This window comes from Podarcis vaucheri (assembly GCF_965113315.1).
Source record: "Podarcis vaucheri genome assembly, chromosome: 4".
Lineage (NCBI taxonomy): Eukaryota > Metazoa > Chordata > Lepidosauria > Squamata > Lacertidae > Podarcis > Podarcis vaucheri.
In genome coordinates this window covers 79,952,385-79,975,939 of record NC_138762.1, presented here as the reverse complement: position 1 = coordinate 79,975,939, position 23,555 = coordinate 79,952,385, and the positions used below count along the sequence as shown (strand labels likewise).

The following is a 23,555-nucleotide window of genomic DNA, read 5'->3' as shown; positions in this document are numbered from 1 at the left end:
TAAACCTTCCCTCACTTCATGGTCTTCCTTCTGCCAGCTATTAACTGACATGGGGTCCAATTCAGGGACCAAGCAGCTATTATTCATTAAAAAAGAAAAAGAAAACAGAGTAGATCCTAATCATGGATCTCCCATCACATCTATTAGGTAAAGGTAAAGGGACCCCTGACCATTAGGTCCAGTCGTGGCCGACTCTGGGGTTGCAGCGCTCATCTCGCTCTATAGGCTGAGGGAGCCGGCATACAGCTTCCAGGTCATGTGAGCAGCATGACCAAGCTGCTTCTGGCGAACCAGAGCAGCGCACGGAAACGCCGTTTACCTTCCCGCTGGAGCAGTACCTATTTATCTACTTGCACTTTGATGTGCTTTTGAACTGCTAGGTTGGCAGGAGCAGGGATCGAGCAACGGGAGCTCACCCCGTTGCTGGGATTCGAACTGCCGACCTTCTGATCAGCAAGTCCTAGGCTCTGTGGTTTAACCTACAGCGCCACCCACGTCCCATCACATCTATTAAGATAAGGTAAAAGTTCACTTTTTATTTTTTTGAAATTATCATTCCCAATTCATTGAATGAGACATCTAAAATTGATGAAGCCATGGTTTATAAATAATTTGTACGTTGCTTGGATGAATACACAGTACTCTTTTTGGTGCTATATCTTATCAGTTTACATACACATGCTTTGGTGAGCATTGGGATAAATGTGCCTTTTAATTTTTTTTAGTCAAATTTTCTGGAAATGAACTGAGAGTGAAAAAGGAAAAGAAGCTATGTTGCTATAAAGAGGTAAACAAATCTTCGCTATTGGGCAAATGCTGTTAATTCCGGCATTTGCTCGGTTTTTCTGTTTAAACAACTATCAGCAACTACAATCAAAACACCAAACAGCACAATGTGTTCTGTTACATCAGCATCTAATTATACATCAGAACCATGCACCTGAAGCCTTACTGCCTTCAAAGATATACAGCCTCATTTTCATTAAAAGGAACATGAAGTCAAGACCTTTGATTGACAAGGCACTGATCACACTTCACGCAAGACACTCTAACCTAAAAAAACCACGTCTCTGTTCTGATACAAATTCACACTCGGTTGCTCATCTACAATGGAGTTCTCACCCAGGCCCTGTTGGGCTGTGTGCATGAGCATTTTGAGGTGGGCAGGATCTGTATCCCCATTCCAGATTAATAGTTACCTACTGCTAGGGCTAGAGATGGATCATGATGTGGTTTTTGTCTCACTATCAACAGGCAAAATTAAGCTGGTTCACTGAAATACCAGGCAGGGGCATAGTGGGTGGGAATGATATCTTAACTGGTAAAAACTCTTGCTTTGTGTCATCAAAAGGACACTTTTTAAACATATATTTTTATTGGTAGATGCTGGGGCATGGTGAATTCTTACAGGGAAGATAGGGGCACCATCTTTACAGGATCGTATCCACATGAACGTTGAAGGCTGGCTAGTGAAGGACCTTGTGTGAGAGGCAGGGAAGGGAAGATTTCCTAAGGTGAGGGGGCTGGGAGAAGAAAGAAAAGCTCTCAGGTGAGAGGTTCAACCCACTTCTCAGTGAGAAAAGGATTGAGATCTACCTTTGAGTGAGGGCCTTCTTTTTTCTTTGCTCTTCTTTGTTTTTGCTTTCAATTTAGATTAGTTTGTTTTTTTTATTGGATTGTATGATGAAAAGATCCGATTAAATTTATTGGGGGAACTAGGAAAACTTATTATCATTACCCCAGCATCATTATCCTGTCTACTTTTCCATTCTGCCAATCACAGCCAATTATGTGAAGTGGAAGTGGAGGAACGCGGCAAAATGGTATCAGGAAACTGCGTAAGTTTGGCAACTCAGTCTAGTACATTTAAAGAAAGCAATGAGTTGCATCATAAGTAAGAAATCCCATACGAGAGAGAAAGACTATGTGCTTCTGGTACATATTTGCAAATAATCACATGAAATGTACCACCTCTCCCACCACAGATTTGCATTTCTGCTCACTCATGTAAAGATAAAAAATTAGGTCTCCAGTAGGCAGTAACTGAATTCGGCAAAGGACAAAACATAGCAGCAACTAAATGGTAGTAATAAATATAGAAACATGGAGAGGAAGGAACACAAAAACAAAAGGTATAGGATTATAAAAGACAGGGAAACAGGCCTCACTTAGAGGAGTGATTTTCAACAGGCATCACTTAGAAGAGTGATTTCGCCTTGAAGGCTGGTCAGAGGTGCTGCAACACTGACCCCTGTCCCTCTTTCCTTCCCTCCCTCTTCTGATGCCCTCTTATGTCTCTGCCTCTCAACTATGGTTGTGGGGAGAAGTTCAGAGACCAGGGGTGGCAGCAGCGGCTGCCCAGAAGGTTCTCAAGGAGAGGAGGCTGAGGGAACACTCCACAAGGGAGGGTGTTCAAAAAAGGGTGAGGGGTTGCCAACTCTGCAGGCAAGGGGTGACATAACTGGGCTCCTGAGCCCAACAGGGGTGCCAGAGAAAGAATGCACCGTATTTTTCGCTCTATAAGACGCACCAGACCACAAGACGCACCTAGTTTTTGGAGGAGGAAAACAAGAAAAAAAAATATTTGAATCTCAGAAGCCAGATCAGCAAGAGGGATCGCTGCGCAGTGAAAGCAGCAATCCCTCTTGCTGTTCTGGCTTCTGGGATAGCTGCGCAACCTGCATTCGCTCCATAAGACGCACACACATTTCCCCTTACTTTTTAGGAGGGAAAAAGTGAGTCTTATAGCGGAAAAAATACAGTAGTTGGTCAAGGGAGTCATGGACTCCAAAAAGGTTGAAAACCTCTGACTCAGAGACACAATATTTATCCTCAAAGTACAAAGCAAGAACTGCTCGGCTTCTTTGCCGATCACATAAAATTGAGCAAATGCCACTTATGGTTAAAGTAGAACGAAAAGCATAACATGAGAATTTTAAGGAAAGACATTCCCCATGTAGCAATTGGAGATCATTCAACTCTCGCCATCACTTTGGTACAAGACTAGAGAAAATTCAGCATGCTATAAAACAAAGCCCAGGAGCCCACAGGCTGCAGCACACAGAGGTAGCTGAGGTAGAGATAGAGTGGTATTCAAGGAAGTTCAACTCAGGAGTAGACTCACTGAACGTAATGAGCATACCTAAGATAGAATAGACCCACTGACATTAATGGGCCCAAGTATAACTTAGTCCAATACCACTCAAAAGTTTCAGACGAGTCTAACAAATTGAAAGTTACCATGAAAGGAGACCAATCCAGCTAAAAACAGGATCACCAGTCATTCTTCTTTAATCAGTGAACTCCCCATGATAAATTAAAAAATAAAGGCCATTAAGAGATACGTAAAAGCTTTTGTAAATTTCACAACAACTGCCCACGTCCACGACTCAACACAAGTATACCAACAAAAAACACAATCCAAAGTGTTGGCGCTACCAGTACACGTGACGTATTTTAAAGTCTTTATTTTTGTAGGGAAAAACAGGGAGTGTGGTGTGTGCATTCTTACGAAAATCTGATAAACAGATTAAGGACAAAAGAAAAATTTCTCTCTACTTGCATTTCCTCTTGATAATACAAAAATAGCTTCTTACAAAAACAAATTCTTTGTTGCTTAAAATTATAAGCTCTGAATTAAGAGCAAATATCCACACTCCTTTTCATATGCAATGCTGACATGATGTTCGCCCTACAGGCGTTTTAACATAATTGGTTTCTGAAAAGAATTAATGCAAGACTCCAAAAGGACTTACCCAATGTGTCTTTCAGATTTTTAACCAAGGAACCCTTCTTCAAGCTGTTCTTCCTCTCAACATAATTTGATGGCACATATCCTGTTTTGTTGGCTGCGTTTCTTACCCTCCACCATGTTTTGGAATCATCTAACAGCCAGAGGCGTTCATTCTTCTTTATGTCAAGTTCTTGGTCCTGTTGTGCAGTGTAATCCCACTTTGCTATAACAATAACTTCTTCTGTCATCTTTCATGGAGTCCCTCTGTCATGAAACAAATACATTCATTGAAAAACTGCACATACTCCTCTGTTTCACCATTGAAGATTGAAAACATAGAGCAAGCTTTAAAAAGTAAGAACATCCTTGCAGAGCAAAAACGCTACTTTTCTGATGCAGCACTAAACCACATTCCAGATCACCCCCTCACCCTTTTTCTGATCCACTTCTAACTACTTTGTGCACATGTGGCACAGTTTTAGCAGAAGTTTACCTTGCTACCACACAGGTTGACTACTTCATGATCCTGCCTCAAGGTTTCATCACACTGCATCCAATTTGTTGGGCTGCAATTCATTGCAGGTGCTGGAAGTTTAGTTTCATTTTAGAGGAGATGAGATTATAAGCTTCAGGAGGATGTGAAGATTAGAATCAAGACAATGAGATGCAGAGTGAAAGGAAATACAACTTAAGAAGGGCAAAACCAGTCATTTTTGTTTTAATGGAACTCCCATAATATACTACTTGAAATCTAACCTGAACAATGAGTGTGGATGAAATATTTTGCTGAACTTCTCTAATATGATTGCCCATCCTTTACTGTCCACTGCTTGAATGAACCTGTTGTCATTCTTGGGTAAGTTTTAATCGGTTGCTAATGTTCCCTTTTAAAACAATACAAAGACTTAAAATGCTCCAGAATTACTATCCTGATCCAAAATCCAAAATTTTGTTTGTTTTCTTTTTTTTCAAATTTTGACAAAGTAATAATCATCAATCAATAATAATAAAAATGTGTACCCCACCACCGAGACCATTCCATTGTTACTATCCAACCTCCCAAAATTTCAACACCTCTTGCGATGGTTTGACCCCTTTCCGTTTCAACAGTACAAATTCTACAAACACCCTCCATATCTCCTCAAAATCATTTCTCCTGCATATTCCCCATTTGCCTTAATAGCACATGTTAATTTATCATTAATAGCTATATCCCACACCTCTTTATACCATTCTTCCATTTTATATTCTGCTTGCCCCTTCCACTTCCTAGCTATAATTCGTGCAGCTGTCAATAAATCTGTGAGCAAGTCCTTCATAGCCTGTAAACCTTCTGCCCCATCGTAAATTGATAATAGTTCTACCTCTGGACTTTTGGTCAGCTTTAACCCAGTGATTTCTTTTGTTTGTTTTCTTTCATCTGAGAAGGAACACATAAACCACAAGAGTCGAGAGTGCCAATGAGCACATAGAAATCCCCATCCCATTCATGTGACAATTGGTTTTCCCCAGCTAGGATAGCTCATTACAATTTCTTTACTATACAGCTAGTCAGCATGTAGAACCTTTGACCCTCGCCCTCTCTCAGAATTCTGCACTCCTAATAGTCTACTGAAAAAACAATGCAAAATATTTATGCAACCTGAAATGGGCTTTTAAAATGAGGTGATGCAACTCAACGCAAGGGCTGATAAGGTCTCCAAAAGAGCCCCAAAGAAACAAATACTAACTGCTACTAGAAGAGCATATGGCAAAGAAAGAGGAAACAAGAGGCAGGTAAAGATGGGGAGGTGTTTGGAGCAAAGAAATTGATTTAAGGATTAGTGTTTAGGATATTGTTCATAGGCTATAAAAGGTCATAGCAAGAGGCATATGCAAATAACAAACACCCCCGCACACACTTTCTTTTCATGCAGACAGCCGTCCATGTTGGTTCATTAGGGGATAAATCCAAATCCAACTGTAACATGCCTTTATTAGGACCAGATAAAACATTCAAGTAGCAGGCATGGTTCATCTTCGTAAGAAAATAACCTTCTACCGCCATGATGGTTCGTCGTTTGTGGGGAATTCAACAGGCCCACTAACCACCAGATCACATCACACAATTGGCTTCTGTTGACTCTATGCACCTAAAATTAATATCCAGTTTCGCTTATAGTCCTTTTGCTCTGTCGTGCAATGTACTATTGCTGTGTAATAAATGCCAGAGGAAGATCTAACTGTGGAGTTAGTAACTGTGGAGTTAGTAACTGTGGAGTCATTCCACGTCATGGCAACACGATCATGTCACCCACCATCTTGGATTTTGGTTGAAGGAAGCCCCCTTAAATTTTTCCCTTCGATCTCATCCTCTTATTGAGCTCTGTGTAAAATTTCAAAGAGATCTGATCATTGGTTATGGAGGGCTTGGGAATGTACATGTACCTAGAGTCTCAAGACGGACAGACAACGTAGATTTCATGAAATTTTGAAGTGCTATAAAATTTAAACCGTTTAAGATAGAGGGGAAAAAACGTAAGGGGGTTTCTTTCAACCATAAGGGAAGGGTGTACACCAAGTTTCATCAAAAATCCGAGACGGTGGGTGATGAAACTCTTGTTTTTTGCATTGATTTGATGTGGAATGACCCTGTGACTTATCTTTTCAAAAGGAGAAGAGATGTACTCAGCTCGCCTCTGCCTCATACGGGTTTTGGTGCCACTCTGTAATGGTCTGTAAATCTGCAAGCACCTCCTCAATTAAATCTTAATGTATTAACGAATTGCAGAAATGGGCTCCCCATCACCCCCCCCCAGCGACATCAGCCGGCCCCCCATTCCTGCTTTCCTGACAAAAAGTTTTAATGGACTCAGTAACACCTTGCATTTCAACATAGCAGCAACAAAACTATCTGCTCAGTGAAGGAATGGATTGCAGAACAGCAGACAAAACAGCTGTACTCTAGCTAAAATGACTGTTCTAGTTTTTAGGGTTTCTTCCATGGGAGTTACGTAGAGCTAACACACAGTAATCACAAAATAGTCAAAGCACAGGTCAATAAAATGACCTGGCCACAGGGAGATTACAATTGTGCCTGCTCTGGATCCTCTTACTGTCAATACACATTTAGATTAATTTAAATTATTCTGAACATGGGAAGCTGAAATTCTCCCATTAACAACTACACTGTCAGCATGAACAGTTGCTAGGTTGTCCCCTGTAAGGGCATCCACTCACACAACCAAAACAAACTTAACACTATAACCAAAACCAAAAGCACTTGGCATATTTTAAAACAAAACTTTTTAAAAAGAAAACAAGTTGCAGTGTAACATAGCACTCTCAGTTGAACCAAGGACACATAATTGTTAACCTGAGCAGTCAGCTACATTTGGTCACTGCCAGAATTTTGTGATGGGACTCTGGTGGTGCTGTGGTCTAAACCACAGAGCCTAGGGCTTACCGATCAGAAGATTGGCGGTTTGAATCCCCGTGACAGGAAAGCATGTCAAAGTGCAAGTAGATAAATAGGTACCACTCTGGCAGGATGGTAAACGGTGTTTCCATGCGCTGCTCTGGTTCGCCAGAAGTGGCTTAGTCATGCTGACCACATGACCTGGAAGCTGTCTGCGGACAAACGCCGGCTCCCTCGGCCTATGGAGTGAGATGAGTGCTGCAACCCCATAGTCATCACTGGACCTAATGGTCAGGGGCACCTTTACCTTTAGAATTTTGTGATGGGAAGAGTGCCTAGTCTCCAACATTATTCTCAGCTTTGAAGGTGCTTGCAGAATCAATCCACAAGCTCCTTTTTTTGTGTGGCCCCATACAATTGCTGTGCCACCACATTATGGACCAAACATATCTGTGGACATATTCACTTCGACCTGATCTAGCAGAGATCCTGATCTGAACAAGCAAGAGTGTAGTGCAGAAACACAAAGACTATATACTACATGGATGGTCAAGTGATATTAATCCTTTGCTGCTGCTAAAGCAAAGTGACTGGGCAAAATCATATAATTGTAGAGTTGGAAGAGATCCTGAGGATCGAGTCCAACTCTCTGCAATGCAGGAATATGCAGCTGTTCCCTCAAGGAATCAAACCTACAAGGATAAGGTCCCAAATTTCCAAGTGATGCTAGTATTATTCATTTCTGGAAAAGGCACTCAGCTTTGAATGTCTACTTAGGCATATCAGCACATAATTGTTTTTTTTTAAGTTAAAGGCAGTTATTAAGTTATGCAAAAACAGGCCAACTTCCACCATGACTTGGTGAAACATGCCACTAGCTCCCTCTTAACAGAATTTCAAATATGGATGCTCCCACCACATAGGACTGAGCAATCTGCGAAACAAGTTTTCCCCCCCTAAACAGTTTGTTGACCCAGATTAAAGCAGAGCATGATCTCTTCAAAACCATGGTTTGAGTTACGAGAACGGTAGCAGAGAAATAGGTCAGAAGTCAGCTAGCAGAGTTGGAGGAGCCTAAGTTAAACATCAAGACACACCTGCAAACACTCATCCCTTTTCTCAATGTTGCCCTATAATCCTCTCCACTGGTATGATATGTCTTTTGGCATGCCACCACATCACTATTAAGATACAGCTTTTTGATCTGTCGCTGGAGCAATGGAGGGGGTTACAGCAGAGACAAGAAAATCAAAAGACAACATGCACACAAGCTTTGTCTTCGTGCATTTGAACTGGGTATACATTACAAATACTTAGCATCCGATATACTGTAATATCCACCACCATATTAGCAACAATTTGCATATGGATTTTAGGAATATGAACTTCATTTACTCTCTTTTAATGTAAATACACCGAGAAAGGTCTACAATTGCAACAGATAAAATTTAGACAGGATTATATTATCCCTCACCTTTACAATTCTTCCACAGTTAGATACCATTCTAAGACTAAAAATTTCCACAAATGTGCCACCCCTTTTACAGTAACATGGTTGGACGTACCGTGTCAAGTATCTTAACCCTGTTCACATTGTTCCCCTGAAATGCAGGTGTTGGGTATGTAAAAGCCTGCTCTTTTATCAAAGTGTGCAATGCAATGCACACACAAGCAGCCATTCTAAGTTACATATCCTTTGTTTACAGGAAACCTCAAGTTATGGGCCACCTCAAAAGCTAAATATGCAGTTTCCTTCCAAGACGAAAGGGTGTTGCAGACACCACTACTGGCACAGGAGCTGTACATGTACATTGCATATATGTGGTTTTAAAACAGTATTGCAAAATGCATTCTGTACATCATATTGTTCAGCCTTAAATCTGTTGTTAATCATGAAATTCTCTGCTCTGGTCAGACCTCACCTGGAGTACTGTGTCCAGTTCTGGGCACCACAGTTCAAGAAGGACACTGACAAACTGGAACGTGTCCAGAGGAGGGCAACCAAAAATGGTCAAAGGCCTGGAAACGATGCCTTATGAGGAACGGCTAAGGGAGCTGGGCATGTTTAGCCTGAAGAAGAGGAGGTTAAGGGGTGATATGATAGCCATGTTCAAATATATAAAAGGATGTCACATAGAGGAGGGAGAAAGGTTGTTTTCTGCTGCTCCAGAGAAGTGGACACGGAGCAATGGATCCAAACTACAAGAAAGAAGATTCCACCTAAACATTAGGAAGAACTTCCTGACAGTAAGAGCTGTTCGACAGTGGAATTTGCTGCCAAGGAGTGTGGTGGAGTCTCCTTCTTTGGAGGTCTTTAAGCAGAGGCTTGACAACCATATGTCAGGAGTGCTCTGATGGTGTTTCCTGCTTGGCAGGGGGTTGGACTCGATGGCCCTTGTGGTCTCTTCCAACTCTATGATTCTATGATTCTATGAAATGATTAATCACAGAATGATTTTATTTTATTTTTGGTATTCTGATGCATGACCAGAGTGAAAAGGGAGGGGGAATCTGACTGCAGTACCTTCTTGTCCGTATTTGGCCCAGTTTTAACAGAAAAAACTAACCAATCCTTATAACAGTTAACATAAACCCAGCTCACACAAACACACGACTGCATCACCAGCTGTCCTTTCCTTGGCCAAAACGCATGGTTTCTGCCCATGAGTTGCAGGACGGCAGCGAGGAATGAAAGTTTAAAAGCACTCTGAAAAAATAGGTGTGCTGGAGGTCAATGAGAAGGCAAGACAGATTCCATCAAGATGACAAAAACAAATGGGTTTTTTTGGGAGGCAGTGAAGATGTTTTAAAGCAGTAACAAAAATACACTCCTGTACAGTCCAAAACAACAAAAAGCTCCCCTATCCCTTCCAGCTAATTATCTGCAAAATCAACAACATGCCACCTAGAATACACATTGTTCTGGTGCTGTTTGCAGCGTTAACTGTACAATTGATATCAGTCAAATTTAAACTTGAAGTCTCCTGCAATATGCTATTGTTCAAAGAAAGCTTAGAATCACAGAATTGTAGAATTGGAAGAGACCCTCATCTGAGAGCCAGTGTGGTATAGTGGTTAAGAGTGGTGGACTCGTAATCTGGGGAACCGGGTTCGCTTCCCCGCTCCTCCACATGCAGCTGCTGGGTGACCTTGGGCTAGTCACACTTCTTTGCAGTCTCTCAGCCCCACTCACCTCACAGAGTGTTTGTTGTGGAGGAGGAAGGGAAAGGAGAATGTTAGCCGCTTTGAAACTCCTTCTGGAAGTGATAAAGCGGGATATCAAATCCAAACTCTTCTTCTTCTTCTAGTGCAGCCCCTTGCAATCCAGGAATACGCAGCTCTCCCTTACATGGGTCGAACTTGCAACCTTGGTGTTATTAGCACCATGCTCTAACCAAGTGAGCTATCCAGCTGACTTTAGCCTAGAAAAGAACTCTTCTTCTTCTCTGGCGACCACTGTAGCCGCGTAAGATTGTCTTCCATGAAAACGGTCTTAACAGTGAATCCATAAGTGACTGTGGAGGCCAATTCTGGATCGAAATGTTTTATACAAGCTACTTGCAGGTCAGGGCTCACGGCCAACTCCCTTTTCTACTTGTTGCACCACTCCTCCTTCAACCCCACTCAACTATACTACCACTTATCCCACCAGTCTCAGCCTCCAAGGCCATCCTAGGAGACTGTCCTGACTCAAGATGAACCATGCACAGCGCAGACTGGCAGTCTCAAAAGCCCCATCATTCAGCCCGGACGCTGAAGTCCAGCGCCGAGGACCTTCTGGCGGTTGCCTCGCTGCAAAAAGTGAGGTTACAGGGAACCAGGGAGAGGGCCTTCTTGGTAGTGGCGCCTGCCCTGTGGAACGCCCTCCCAGCAGATGTCAAGGCAAAAAACAACTATTTTACCTTTAAAATACAACTGAAGATGGCGCCGTGTTAGGGATGTTTTTAATGTCTGACGCTGCATAGTTTTTAATATTCAGTTGGAAGCCACACAGAGTGGCTGGGGAAACCCAGCCAGATGGGCGGGGTATAAATAATAAATTATCATTATTATTATACACACATGCAATGTTCTCATTATCCCAACTTCTGCCACTTCCCAAGTCTCCCCAAGTTCTAGCACTGGCTCAAAGGACAGGTGGGTGAACAAATTGAGAACGCAGCTTCCACAGTGCTACCTTGTATTAAAGGAGGCAGTGTTACAGAAAGTGCACACAGTTCTGTTTCCTGCTACAGGAGCAACATTGCTATGGCATCTGAGCATAACTTGCAGGGAACCTGTTCAGTGCTAAACTACAAAGGCTGTTGTGGCTTTGTAAAAGGAAGAATGCATGAATACTGATTAACCAGATGTTCCTTGTCAAAATTATCACAGCTGGGAGAAAAAAAATGTCACTGATAAATATCAAACTGCCAAAAAAAGCAACCACAAGCGCCTAATATATGCTTATATTCTCAGGCAGGAAAAAGAAACCCTCCTAGAAACTTTGAACCTTTGTATCTCCTGAAGAAACAATGAAATGCCACTTAATAACAAACAAACAAACACACACACACACACACACACACACACACACACACACACACACAAACACAATATGCTACAAGATACAACTTTATCCCAATTAGAAAAGATGTTTCTATATCTTCAACTTATTTCTATGGGTGATAATTCAACTAAGTCATGCTGTCGTTCTGGCCAGTAGAATTCTGTATCAGTTTATTTTCAGTTCTAATTGAAGATTCTGGTATTAGTCTTTAAAGTCCTAAGTGTGGGTCGAGGTTATCAAAACAACCACCTGCACCTATATCAACCTCCCTGAGCTTTTAAGGTGCCTGGCTCCCTGCTTAGAGCTGTGATATTGACAAGCATTAAAGGACAAAGCCTTTTCTGTGGTGACCCCATATGCTTGCAATCACCCCCCCCCCCAAAAAAAAGAAAATACACATGGCATCTTCTTTGTTAGTCTTTAGGAGAGACTTGGAGACTTTTGTTGTTGCTGCTCAAGTCTTATTTTGGGTAATTTTATGGTGCTGTACTTTAATTATAGTTTTTACTGCTGCTGCTGCTGCTGCTATTTTAATTTTGTTTCTGCAAGCAGCTTTGAGACCCAGATGAGGTAGTTTTAAAACAAATAAATGATTTGGAGTCTTTAGTATATTGTTATTTATTACTGACTATGTTGTGAGATGCCATTTAAGGAAAGATAACCTTAAAGCTGGGCGAAAAACCCAACAAGGCATGTCTAGCTAGTAAACATGTGAACAAATTTAACAACTGCCATACCCTGACAATTGTAAAAACCTGTGACCTGTGACCTTATGTCACTGGAGGAACTGTTGCAGAATGAAACTATTGAAAATGAGATTCTAAATTAGTTTATACGAAACACTAGAAGAATCCTTCAGGAGTGACCTACCCAAACCAGGAACCTGTGACTACTGTCCACAGACTTGCCTCTGAGATATCTTGCAACTACAATGGAGTCCTACCCTCAATTCCTGTGTGCCAACAACCTGTTGCTTGAACTGGCTCTTATGGAGCATGCTAGAGTGTAGCAACCAAGAACAGCTCTCGTTGAGGGGAAACCACTGCCCATCTGGACAACGATGCCTCTACTACAGCTGCCATGTTGACAACACAAAGCAGCAGCCCATCACCAAACAAAGCATTGTAATGCACGACAAACACAAAAGAGAACGTCAAATGGAGGCCTAGGCAATTGATCTGCCCCTGCACAAAGTACAATTCCGAGGGGGAGAAATAGGCAACACCATCAGTATACAGGCACCAATATAAAGAGCCAGAAAAGATTCACAAAAGAACAAATGAGATTCTCCTTCAGTTTATGGTAAGGAAGGGTGTAAATGGCACGGTCAGGACAAGGGACTGTCCTGTTGGAGATGAGTGCAAGCTCTGCCACTGCCAACACCATGGGTGGGCAAACTAAGGCCCTGGGGCTGGATCCGGCCCAATCACCTTCTAAATCCAGCCCACGGACAGTCCCGGAATCAGCATGTTTTACATGAGTAGAATGTGTCCTTTTATTTAAAATGCATCTCTGGGTAATTTGTGGGGCATAGGAATTCGTTCATTCCCTCCCCCCCCAAAAAAAAATATATAGTCCGGCCCCCTGCTGAAAAAGTTTGCTGATCCCTGAACACCCTACTGTTCTCTCCTTCCTGCTGCCCTCTCCTCCTTTTTGTAGGCATCCTCATTATTCCATCCCTCTCCCCTTGCTTTTAACACCCTCCCCCAAATAATAACAGCAGCTCTGCTAGTTATTTTTCTGTTTTCCGAGTGGGTCCTTCCTCAGTGAGGCATTCTGGGTGAAACAGCCTGCAAAGGGCTTGTAACCACCACCACCGTTTACTGCAGCAGTAAGAGAAGAGTGCCCCAAATTAAATATAATATTTGAATGTTATTCTGGAGACCGTTGGGAGGAGGAGGAAAAAAAGAAGAATGGGGTTGTTGGCTGCAATGTTGCAGCTGCAGTCTGCTGCACCAGTGCAACCCCCAGTACAGTCATATCTCGTAAGTCGAACACCTTGTGAGTCAAACATTTTGGCTCCTGAATGCCAAAGTGATTGTTCTGGTTTGCGAACATTCTTTGGAACCCGAATGTCTGTCGTGGCTTCCAATTGGCTGCAGGAACTTCCTGCAGCCAATCGGAAGCCACGGTTTGGTTCTCGAATGTATTCGAAATACAGTCGTACCTCGGAAGGCAAAGGCTGAAGATTACTATCGAATATGAAAAGGGAATACCGTATTGCTCAACAGGACTGAGAAAGCCTGCTTGCTTAAGTCCACAGTACGAAAGTCTAGCACTAGGAGCAACAGAATTCACACAGCCTTTCTAAGAGCAGGATGGGAAAGGATCGGAAAACGTGTGTGTGGCATGTAAAACACAAAACTACTCTGCAAATTTGTAAGAACAGACCAGCAATTTGGAACATGAAAAGCACTGTGATATAGGCTGCCATAGGGCCACCACTACTAATCACCTGCGTGAACGACGTAAATATTAATTCACATTTATCAAAGCAGAGTTACCAAGGAAGCTTATCTAGCTGCAATACCAATAAACAGCATTTTCAATTACTTATGTTGCAGTAAAGCAATAATGTGGGAGACAGTAATACACCATTCCAAGGTTATCGCACCAGGGCTACGCCTCCCATCGTCCCCTTCCAGGTTCGTGAACAACTGTTGACATTCGAGTGCTGAGCAAGGGCACCGTCTAAAAGATTGCAACCATGTGAAAGGCATTGGCTTTTTACCATTACATATTGCAGGTATGGACCATTAAGTCCAGTCGCGGATGAGTCTGGGGTTGCGGCGCTCATCTCACTTTACTAGCCGAGGGAGCAGACGTTTGTCCGCAGACAGTTTTTCTGGGTGATGTGGCCAGCATGACTAAGCCACTTCTGACGAAACCAGAGCAGCACACGGAAACGTAGTTTACCTTCCCGCCACAGTGGTACCTATTTATCTACTTGCACTGGTTTGCTTTCAAACTTCTAGGTTGGCAGGAGCAGGGACGGAGCAACGGGAGCTCACCCCCTCGCGGTGATTCAAACCTCCAACCTTCCGATCAGGCACCACAAAACGAATCCCCCTAAATTCATGGGTTATTTATACCAGATCTGGGGTTTCCCAAAGCAGCACCCATGGGCAGCACAGCACCCAATGCCCCCTGGGTGCCCATCAAAGCCCTCTGACCCTTCGGACGAAAAATAAAATGAAATGTTGTCAGTTGCTGCCTACTTTCATTTACCTTGATGAGCAGCTGGCTGGGGAAAAAAAAGGAGAAGGCTCTAAGCTGCCCCACCTTCTTCCCAGATAGCCAGCTGCTGTTTCCTTTCTTGGAAAAGAAAGGGTCAGAAGGGGTTGGGGTGGCAAGGAGAGAGGGGAAAAAGAAACCGTTATGCTCCACCTTGTATCCTTCCTCCAAATCTCTTCAGATAGGACCCTGCCACTGGGGAATGAATGGGAGGCAGTAGGATGCAAAATGAGTGCTGGGCGGGGGGGGGGTTCTTTTTGGAGTTTTTCTTTGCGTTTTGCCTCTCTTACTGAATTCTGGAATAGGCATGTGGGTCTTGGCCTCTTTTTTTGGTTTTGAAGTTTGGGGGGGTTCCCTGTTTTGGGGGAGGGGGTTGCACTCATTTTCTCTGGGAAGTTATTTGTTCTCTGGGACCAGATAGGACCTCCAAGCAGCCATCTTGTTGTGGTTGGAAAACTGCCCCGTGCGCACTGATTTATGGCGGTGCTCACAACAGTTCTGCCGATTTCCAAATGTGCCCAAAGTCCCAAAAAAGACCCACAAAAGAAGAAGCACAGAATAGCATGGGAGACATGAAAAGCGTGAACTTGGATGAAGATAGCTATGGCTCCTTAGCACGAGGCATGGGAGAGAAGGAGAGATTCTTCTGCTGAGTTTTAAGGGAGCAGGAAGATTTAGATTACAAGAAGGAAAATTTTACGTTCCAGTTCCCCAGTTCCAGTGCCAGCCCACATCTGTCTACTTTAAATAATGAGCCTTCAGGGCATAAAATTACCTCTTTTACATAACACTGTAAACCCCTAGGACTGGCTTGTTCCAAAATTAAAAGGTTTTCTCTCCTTCTCTTCTATTTTAAGTATTGCAGTATTTCTTCTTTTCTTTCTTCTGCTTTATCTTCAAATATTAAACAAACGTTACTTTAAAAAATATTTCAAGAGGTCTCTCTCTTAAAGACTATCTGACTTTTAGAAGACATCTGAAGGCAGCCCTGTTTAGGGAAGTTTTTAAAGTTTGATTGTTTTATCGTATTTTTAATATTCTGTTGGGAGCTGCCCAGAGTGGCTGAGGAAACCCAGCCAGATGGGAAGCGTATAAATAATAAATTATTATTATTACTTTAGGCACCCCAACCAGATCCTGAGCAGACCACAAGGGTCACAGGGTAGCCTACTTAATAGATTGGTTCTGCCTTACTCCAAATGGAGCAATCTGCTGAACAAACCAGATCCCTTGGAATTCAGCTTTTAAGAATGCCGCCCATTGTCCTTCCTTCCACATTTCTAGGCAGAGAAAGGCAATGAAGAGCATTTGGCCACAGGTTCCATATAAACAAAAGAAGAAGGTGGAACTGAGAAATAAAAATTCTGCTTGCAAAAGTACTTCTCCAAAACAGAATCTGTGGCATTTTGGATATTATATAAGAAGAGGGGAAATGAGTGGTGTGTGTGAGATCAACCAAGTCCCATGGATTTCACAGTTGGCAAATACACACTGCATAAAAACAGAAGAGAATATTATGTTTACTCGCCTTTCCAATTCAATGTCTAAATCACGACCATCGTGATCTGGGAATTTCCATGTTGGGTGCAGAATCACTGATCCTCTGTCTATAAGCTATCGTCACAGAATTTCAGTGTTTCACCCAAGCTAGGGTGGCAAGACACAATTCCCTTTACAACAGTTAAGTCCTATGTTTAAGGGAAAAGAGAAATAAATATCCGACTGGTCACCTGGTGCGTTGCAGTTATCCCCTCCAGCATGCAGATAATGGTTCATATATAGTGCAAGTCACTGCCAGTCTCAAAACTTTGAAGTTTGTACGAGATCTGGCCCTATCTGTTCTTTTGGCCTATTGATTTTCACATGAAAGAGCCGCTGCTGTTCTCAATTCACTTTTTCCAGAAGCAGCATCACAGCGCTGCTATCATTTGCGGGGGTGGGGTGGGGATTGGTTTCTAAACTGTGCAAATTTAACCTTGATCTTACCTACAAAGGACAAAACTCCGAAACTTCTAATATTGCAAACCCGATTACTAATCCCCTAGAAAGCTATTGCCTACTTTCTAAGGGAGTCTACTGTGTTGCTGTCTGTAAATGCTATTACAGACCATTCTGTCCTCTGAAAGGGAAACATGTATTCCAATTGGTATTATCAGAATACTGCAGATATTATAAAATTGCAAATTGGGCAATGGGGGGGGGATCTCGCATGGATACAATACAATCAAGTTACTTATTTAGTTCGGGCATCATAGAAACAAATGGCACAACTGGTAGTATTCATAATTTTCTATTCTTTCACAATCATAAATCTGATTGAGGAAATCGAGAGGAATTAGGATTGCCAACTGGCCAATGAAATACAGCCTGCCCATGTCCCTTTAAGAACAACTTGATATGCGTGAATAACATCAAGGCGCAGTTAAAAACACAGCTACGGAGGCTAGTTAAAACTTTGGCAACATTACAAGAGGAAAAAGAAGAGAAGAATAGATTAGTGAGAGCCAGGCAAGGTTGAGAGTCAGGGATAAGGGAATAGAAATAAGCTGGATTATGACTCTGCCTTTTGCCCCTCGGTTGAAGAGCAGGGGCAGCTATTTAATAAATGATATGGATAAGGCAGGAAAAGCTGAATTCTTAAATGATATTGAAGGGGACTTCAGCAAGGGATAGGGATAGCCTTACCAGATTTCTATCCATCATGTAACATTACTTACAATAAATAAATAAAAAACAGGACTAGCAATTTGTTCTACGTTTGGAATTGCTTAAAAAATAAATAAACAATATGACTCGTGAATGCAACCCACATAAGAAACAACAGGTGCAGTTTTCCCACTTAGCTTCAGAGACTGTTGAGAGCTCATCTCTTTCATCAACTGATGACAATGGTTTATGTATCATTAAAAAAAACTGTATCAAAATGAACTTAACAAGCATAACACTGCTTTGGTGCTGGCTAGTACCTGTAGATGGCCCCTGGCTACAAGACAGAAAGTCTGTCTCCAACGTGAAAGAAAACTTCTGCAGTTTCCCTTTCACCTGAAACAAGCTGATCATGCACCTTAGAGAAAAGAAGGAAGCTTCTTCCTTTCCACTTCTGGATCTTTGGAGATGACAGAGTTTACCACAGAAAATGAAGCCACATTTTTCTAGGTTGATGGAAATCTACACAGGACTACTTAATTCTAAATGGTGCTGCTCCAACTCCTCAGCATCTTATCTCCCAGAAGAAGACTTATCCAAATGCAATGCACCCTCAGATCCATTTTGCTTCTTTCCACTCCCTCCAGACCAGAGATTTCCATAATGGCCTTGTCCATTTGGTATTCCCTTTCAGAACACGGCTACCTGCACAATCAGCTTCAGAGTCAATTGCATCTTCCCATCTGAATTACGGGGATTATTAAAAGATACACTACAGTAATTGCTTCCCTCCTTCTAATGCCAGTGTTACAAATCTACTTATTTGGAATTATGGCGACAACATGAAGATAGCCAATGATACCACAACTAACACTGTCTTCTCATTTGCAAATCCAAGGATGCACAGATAGACAATCAAACTTTGATGCTCAGAAAGGAAGCAAAGTCAATTATTTGATACACTTGGTTAATTTTACAGGCACCATAAACTGTAACCTTATGGAGTGGTGATGGAAAGAAAACGGACGGGAAACGGACGACGGCATAGCACAGGGTTGGTTTCCCCATGTGAGGAGGGAGGACAGAAATCCTTCCAAAGGAAGGTTTTTGTCTTCACCTTTCCAAGGGGAGAGGACAGAAATCCTTTCCAAGGTCTAGACATTTCTAAGTTGGTTCCATCTCCACTGAGTAACACAACTGGTACGGCCTCCGTTGCTGTTCACTCAGGAATGCATGACATTAAAGACCTCCTGGACCATATCTTGGAACAAGTAGTTAAGGAGGCTAAGTTAAGGATTCCTCCCCATATTTAAGAGTGAACACGAGCAACGTGACAGAAGTCACTATCCTGGAATTGATAGTACAGTTGCAGCCTTAAGTATACTAAATGATAAAAGCACTTGAGAAATGGAGGCAAGGCACAATTAGTTCAGCAATTTTAAGTGGGAAAGAGAGAAGTATTCTTAGTTCAAATGAAATCCGTGTAACTTACCTTTGGCACAATTCAGGATCCAGACACAGAAAGTTAAGACTCTTGAGCAAAGTTACGCTTGCGAGAAGGTTCTGAAACAAACGAAAACACCCTTTTAATTAGGACGTTAAAGACAACACATGCTTTTAATCATTCTACTTTACTTGGTGCATGTGTTAATTTTAAATTAATGTAAACCAAAATGTAGATACGATTTCCATTTTCACAAGAAAAAAATTACACAGAAGAAATGTTAGGGAACTGTAGCCAGTTGAACTCAAGCAAACTTTATTGAGTGATCAGCCTTTGACCAAAGTATGGCTTTGATCAAATACTATGGCAAAACCACACACACACAAACACACACACACACACACAGTTAGTCCCATTTAGTCTCAGGTAACTACATTTGCTCACATTCATGCCATAATATCCACTGTCTCACTATCTCCTCTTTCACTACAGCTGGGAGCAGCCTTTGCAGCAGCAGACCAGATTCAGAACCCATCAATACTGTAGACATATTGGATGGTATCCAAAGATGGCATTGCCATCATAGAAGCAGTTACTGATCCATGCTTTTCTGAGCTCTCCACGTCCTCACTACCCCCCTCCCTGAGTGGGGGGGGACTACTTCTGAGAGTCATGGGCCATTGGAACAGAGTAAGATTTTGTGTAGCAGGTTGCAGTAAGCAAATCAAAACAAAACCAGGTGCCCAACTATTACTATTACAGGGGAACCTTGGTTGTCGAATGTAATCCATTCCGGTAGACCATTCAACTTCCGAAATGTTTGACAACCAAGGATCAATGGACTGTTGGCAAATCTCATTGAAAAAGAGAGAGAAACACGCTTCGGAAGCCGTTTGACATCTGAGGCACGTTCGAAAACGGAAGCAGTTACTTCTGGGTTGTTGGCGTTCGGCTTCCAAAACGTTCGACAGCTGAGACATTCAACAACCAAAGATTGACTGTAATTCTATTTTTTACATACACACATACACACATCCCTTCACCATGAGGTCTCATGGCAGGTTACAGCAATGTAAAAAATACATATTAAAATCAGTTAAAAAAGAATTACAGTCAAGAGACTAGGGTGGATGCTAAACCATATACCTCAGGTGCCAAAGGAAAGAGTAAGGAATTGTGTCTTCAGTATACAACTAAAGCGATACCACTGAAGTGCCGGGTGCACCTCTGTGTGGAGGGAATTCCATAGCTGAAGGGTCTTCTGAGCCACCACTGCCATAATTTCCAAGGGCAGTAGTGCTACCAAGAGGACCCCCCCCCCCCGCACATCATAACACTGTAGAAGAGGTGGTCTTTCAGATTGCTGTTAAAAGTTTTAGTTGAAAAATACCTAAGAATCAGTTACTGATTGCAACCCAAATATTAGAGGGACACAGCTAATCTTCCTCCACCCCCAGGTAAGGTTAATCTTAAGGTACTGCAAGCATATTATTGTGTATATGAAAAGAGTCCATGTTTTATCATTAAAGGCAATGGACTCTTAAATTAAGGCCATGGCTGATACGTAGCTTTGTGGGGAGCTGGTAAAAGAGAAAACTTCTCCTTCATAGTACTTCATTCATTATACCACCAAAACAAAGAAACAACTATACTAATTGAATGTAAAAGGACCAGACAGGAAGGATGAAAGAAACTGACAGCTTGTGGGAGTGAGAGTAAGGTACATGGAGAATGGGAGAAAAATTACAGGAGATGGGTAAAAATATATTGAGAGACATGTTGGGGTGAGAAGGAAAAGAGTTAAATGAAAATATCTCCTTGCAGTATCTTAAGGAAAGCCAAGTTATAGAACTCCCTGTCAAAAGGGAAATGCTTTGGTGAAGAATTTAGCAATTTCTAAAGATGGATTAGAAATCAGTTTTAAAAAATGCTAAACACTGCCTCCATCTACCACCAATTTTTGAATGGCTGTGCCACTGCACCACCATTTTGTGACTTAGTGGACCTCAGTAATTTTCAGCTGCCTTAAGTGGACACTGAGGATAGGTTTTAAAACCTTCTGCACCTGACCTCTTCATGATCAAACATAATAATAAAAAACTGTAAAAAGGGTTAAAGAAACTGGAAAGCATGTCAAAAGTTCTTTTAAGTATTTGGAGACGCTCTACAAAACGCACATATGCTAAAACAGTAATATACATGAAATGAGGCATTTGCTCTAAAAAACAAACATTGCTGTGATGAATGTTAAGTTGAACAGTACAGGTACATTTGGGATATTATTTCAACCATGATAGCTTTTGCAGTTAAAATGCACTATTGCACTCAAAGGGAAGAAGGTACTAAAACTCATCCTACATCTTTTTTTTCCATGATCCTAACAAAAAGGAGATGCGTACTCAAATAATCAGCTATCTTCCAAGGGAAAAGACCACATAGTTGTCCCAAAACAGCACTGAGAAAGTGTATATAGAGTATTAGAGCATTTCATGTAAGTCTACTTGGAAGTAAGCCTCATTGTTCAATGTAAATTATTACTCCTGGGTAAGTACATATAGGATTGCAGCCTGAAAAACACAGTGGACGTAGCAGAAGCACTACAGATTCACTAAGAAGGAGAAGTCATTCTCCCGTATTATTCAGGTCTAGCCAAAGATCAAGCAAAAAAAAGGTTTAAGCTTGAATTGGTGTAGCTTAAGAAACATAAGAATGATTAAAAAACCAGGAGCTGATCATAAAGAATATTAAGCAAGTTTAACAATGTGATTCTTTATTCTGACGCAGTCAACAATAGCTTATCATACCCTAAAAATAAACACAACAGGGTTAAAAATCCAGCAGCAATATGGACTGTGGCTTGATTAAAAAGCAAACTTACCCCTATTGTTGGACTTCCAAGGCTCCCTCCTTTTTAAATTTTGCTATATTGTATTTTGATTGTTGACCGTACTACTGTGTCAAAGACTAATGACAGAATGCTATAAATTGCTAAACAATATGCTGTTGCAGACTTGTCAATCTAATGGCACCTTCAGAGCTATCTGAATACAATATCTGAGCACGAATCCAATCATGTTGTTTCTGCTTTTAAAACTCAAATAGAGAGTCCTGCAGGATTAGATGTGGAAATCATTCAAAAATATGGATTAGTTTCATAAATAGTTCCAACTCTGACACAAACCCTGAGCTACATCCTGGTCTGCTCTCAACGTGGGAGGAAAGGAACATATTTTGTTCCAGTAAGAACGAGTCTAGCTGCTGCTTGAGCTGTCTTTGGTCCAAGCCCCATTAGCATGGGGTAAAAATCTGTCTCACATGATTAATTATAATTTAAAAATGCATATGTATACAGTAAGAGAGAGAAAAAATTGCAACACAATCCTAACTATGCCTACTCAGAAGTCTATTGGATTCAGTAGGGCTTACTCCCAGATTAAGTAGGGTGAGGATTTTCATTGTAAATAAAAACAATACAGTGGTACCTTGGGTTAAGAACTTAATTCGTTCTGGAGGTCCATTCTTAACCTGAAACTGTTCTTAACCTGAAGCACCACTTTAGCTAATGGGGCCTCCTGCTGCCACTGCGCGATTTCTGTTCTCATCCTGAAGCAAAGTTCTTAACCCGAGATACCATTTCTGGGTTGAGGGAGTCTGTAACCTGAAGCGTCTGTAACCTGAGGTACCAGTGTACAACATAATCATAACAAAGGTTACTAAAATTTGCTTACAAAACAGAATATTTTGGAAATTCTACACCGGGATAGCTGATGTTGTGGACTATAACACTCATCAATCCCAGCCTCCATTGCTAATGGTCAGGGAGGAGAGTTGTTCTGGAGAGCACCATATTGGCTATTCCTGTTATCTACTACAGATTTTGGAAATTGGTTTGTCTGTTTGTTCTTCATAGGTCCAGCTGCCTACCCAGATATTGTCGCCAAACTTGGTGTGGGGGCAGGGAGGGATCAGTGTCAATGTCTGAGTGCCAGGCACCATTATGAATCAAGAGGGTGCACTAAAATGTGACTTTGGTGTGACTGTACCGCTTTATTGACATAGGTTTGGCCACCTCTAAAGATAACATTGCCAAACTCTGTGAAGACATTCCCCAAGTAGGGGGAAGAAGACTTCATTGCCATTGGTGTGCTGGGTGCCATTTTGAATCAAGATTTTGAATCAAAAAGTGACTCTGGCATGATGGGTCTAAAGTGGCCAATTACACAATCCATTTATAAAACACAGTATTTGGTGGGTTCTTTTTTATTATTATCTTTATTGAGTTTATAAACAAAGAAAATAATAATAAGAAAGAAAATACAAATAGCAAAGAATTTCCCATAAAGGAGAAAGGTAGCATTTAAGTTTACAGACTGCTCAAATCTATGTTCCAGTTGAGTTAATCGTAGCTACCTGCATATAATTTAATATGCATATATGCAATGTAACAAACAGAAATAAAAAGAATACTTCCGATTAAGTCCATAATACTCTTCCTGTTTGTAACCATTAGATCCAAACATCGTCTTCCTACTTATATCCATTATTTAATTTC

At 41.6% G+C, this 23,555-nt stretch overlaps 1 protein-coding gene across 4 annotated transcripts in view; it reads right to left on the bottom strand.

Annotated features, from left to right (window-relative positions):
* NCK2 (NCK adaptor protein 2) overlaps positions 1-23,555 on the bottom strand; it is a 71,835-nt gene that overhangs the window by 24,934 nt on the left and 23,346 nt on the right. For 2 of the 4 annotated variants that reach the window (XM_082218798.1, XM_082218799.1), the window contains exons 2-3: positions 19,052-19,122; positions 3,756-3,997 (exon numbers count right to left, since the gene is read on the bottom strand). In XM_082218798.1, the coding sequence (XP_082074924.1) occupies positions 3,756-3,981 (226 nt within the window). In that variant the 5' untranslated portion in view covers positions 3,982-3,997; positions 19,052-19,122. Of the gene's footprint in view, positions 1-3,755; positions 3,998-4,226; positions 4,639-16,441; positions 16,602-19,051; positions 19,123-23,555 lie in introns of those variants that run through there. The other 2 variants (XM_082218800.1, XM_082218801.1) reach the window with 2 other exon arrangements.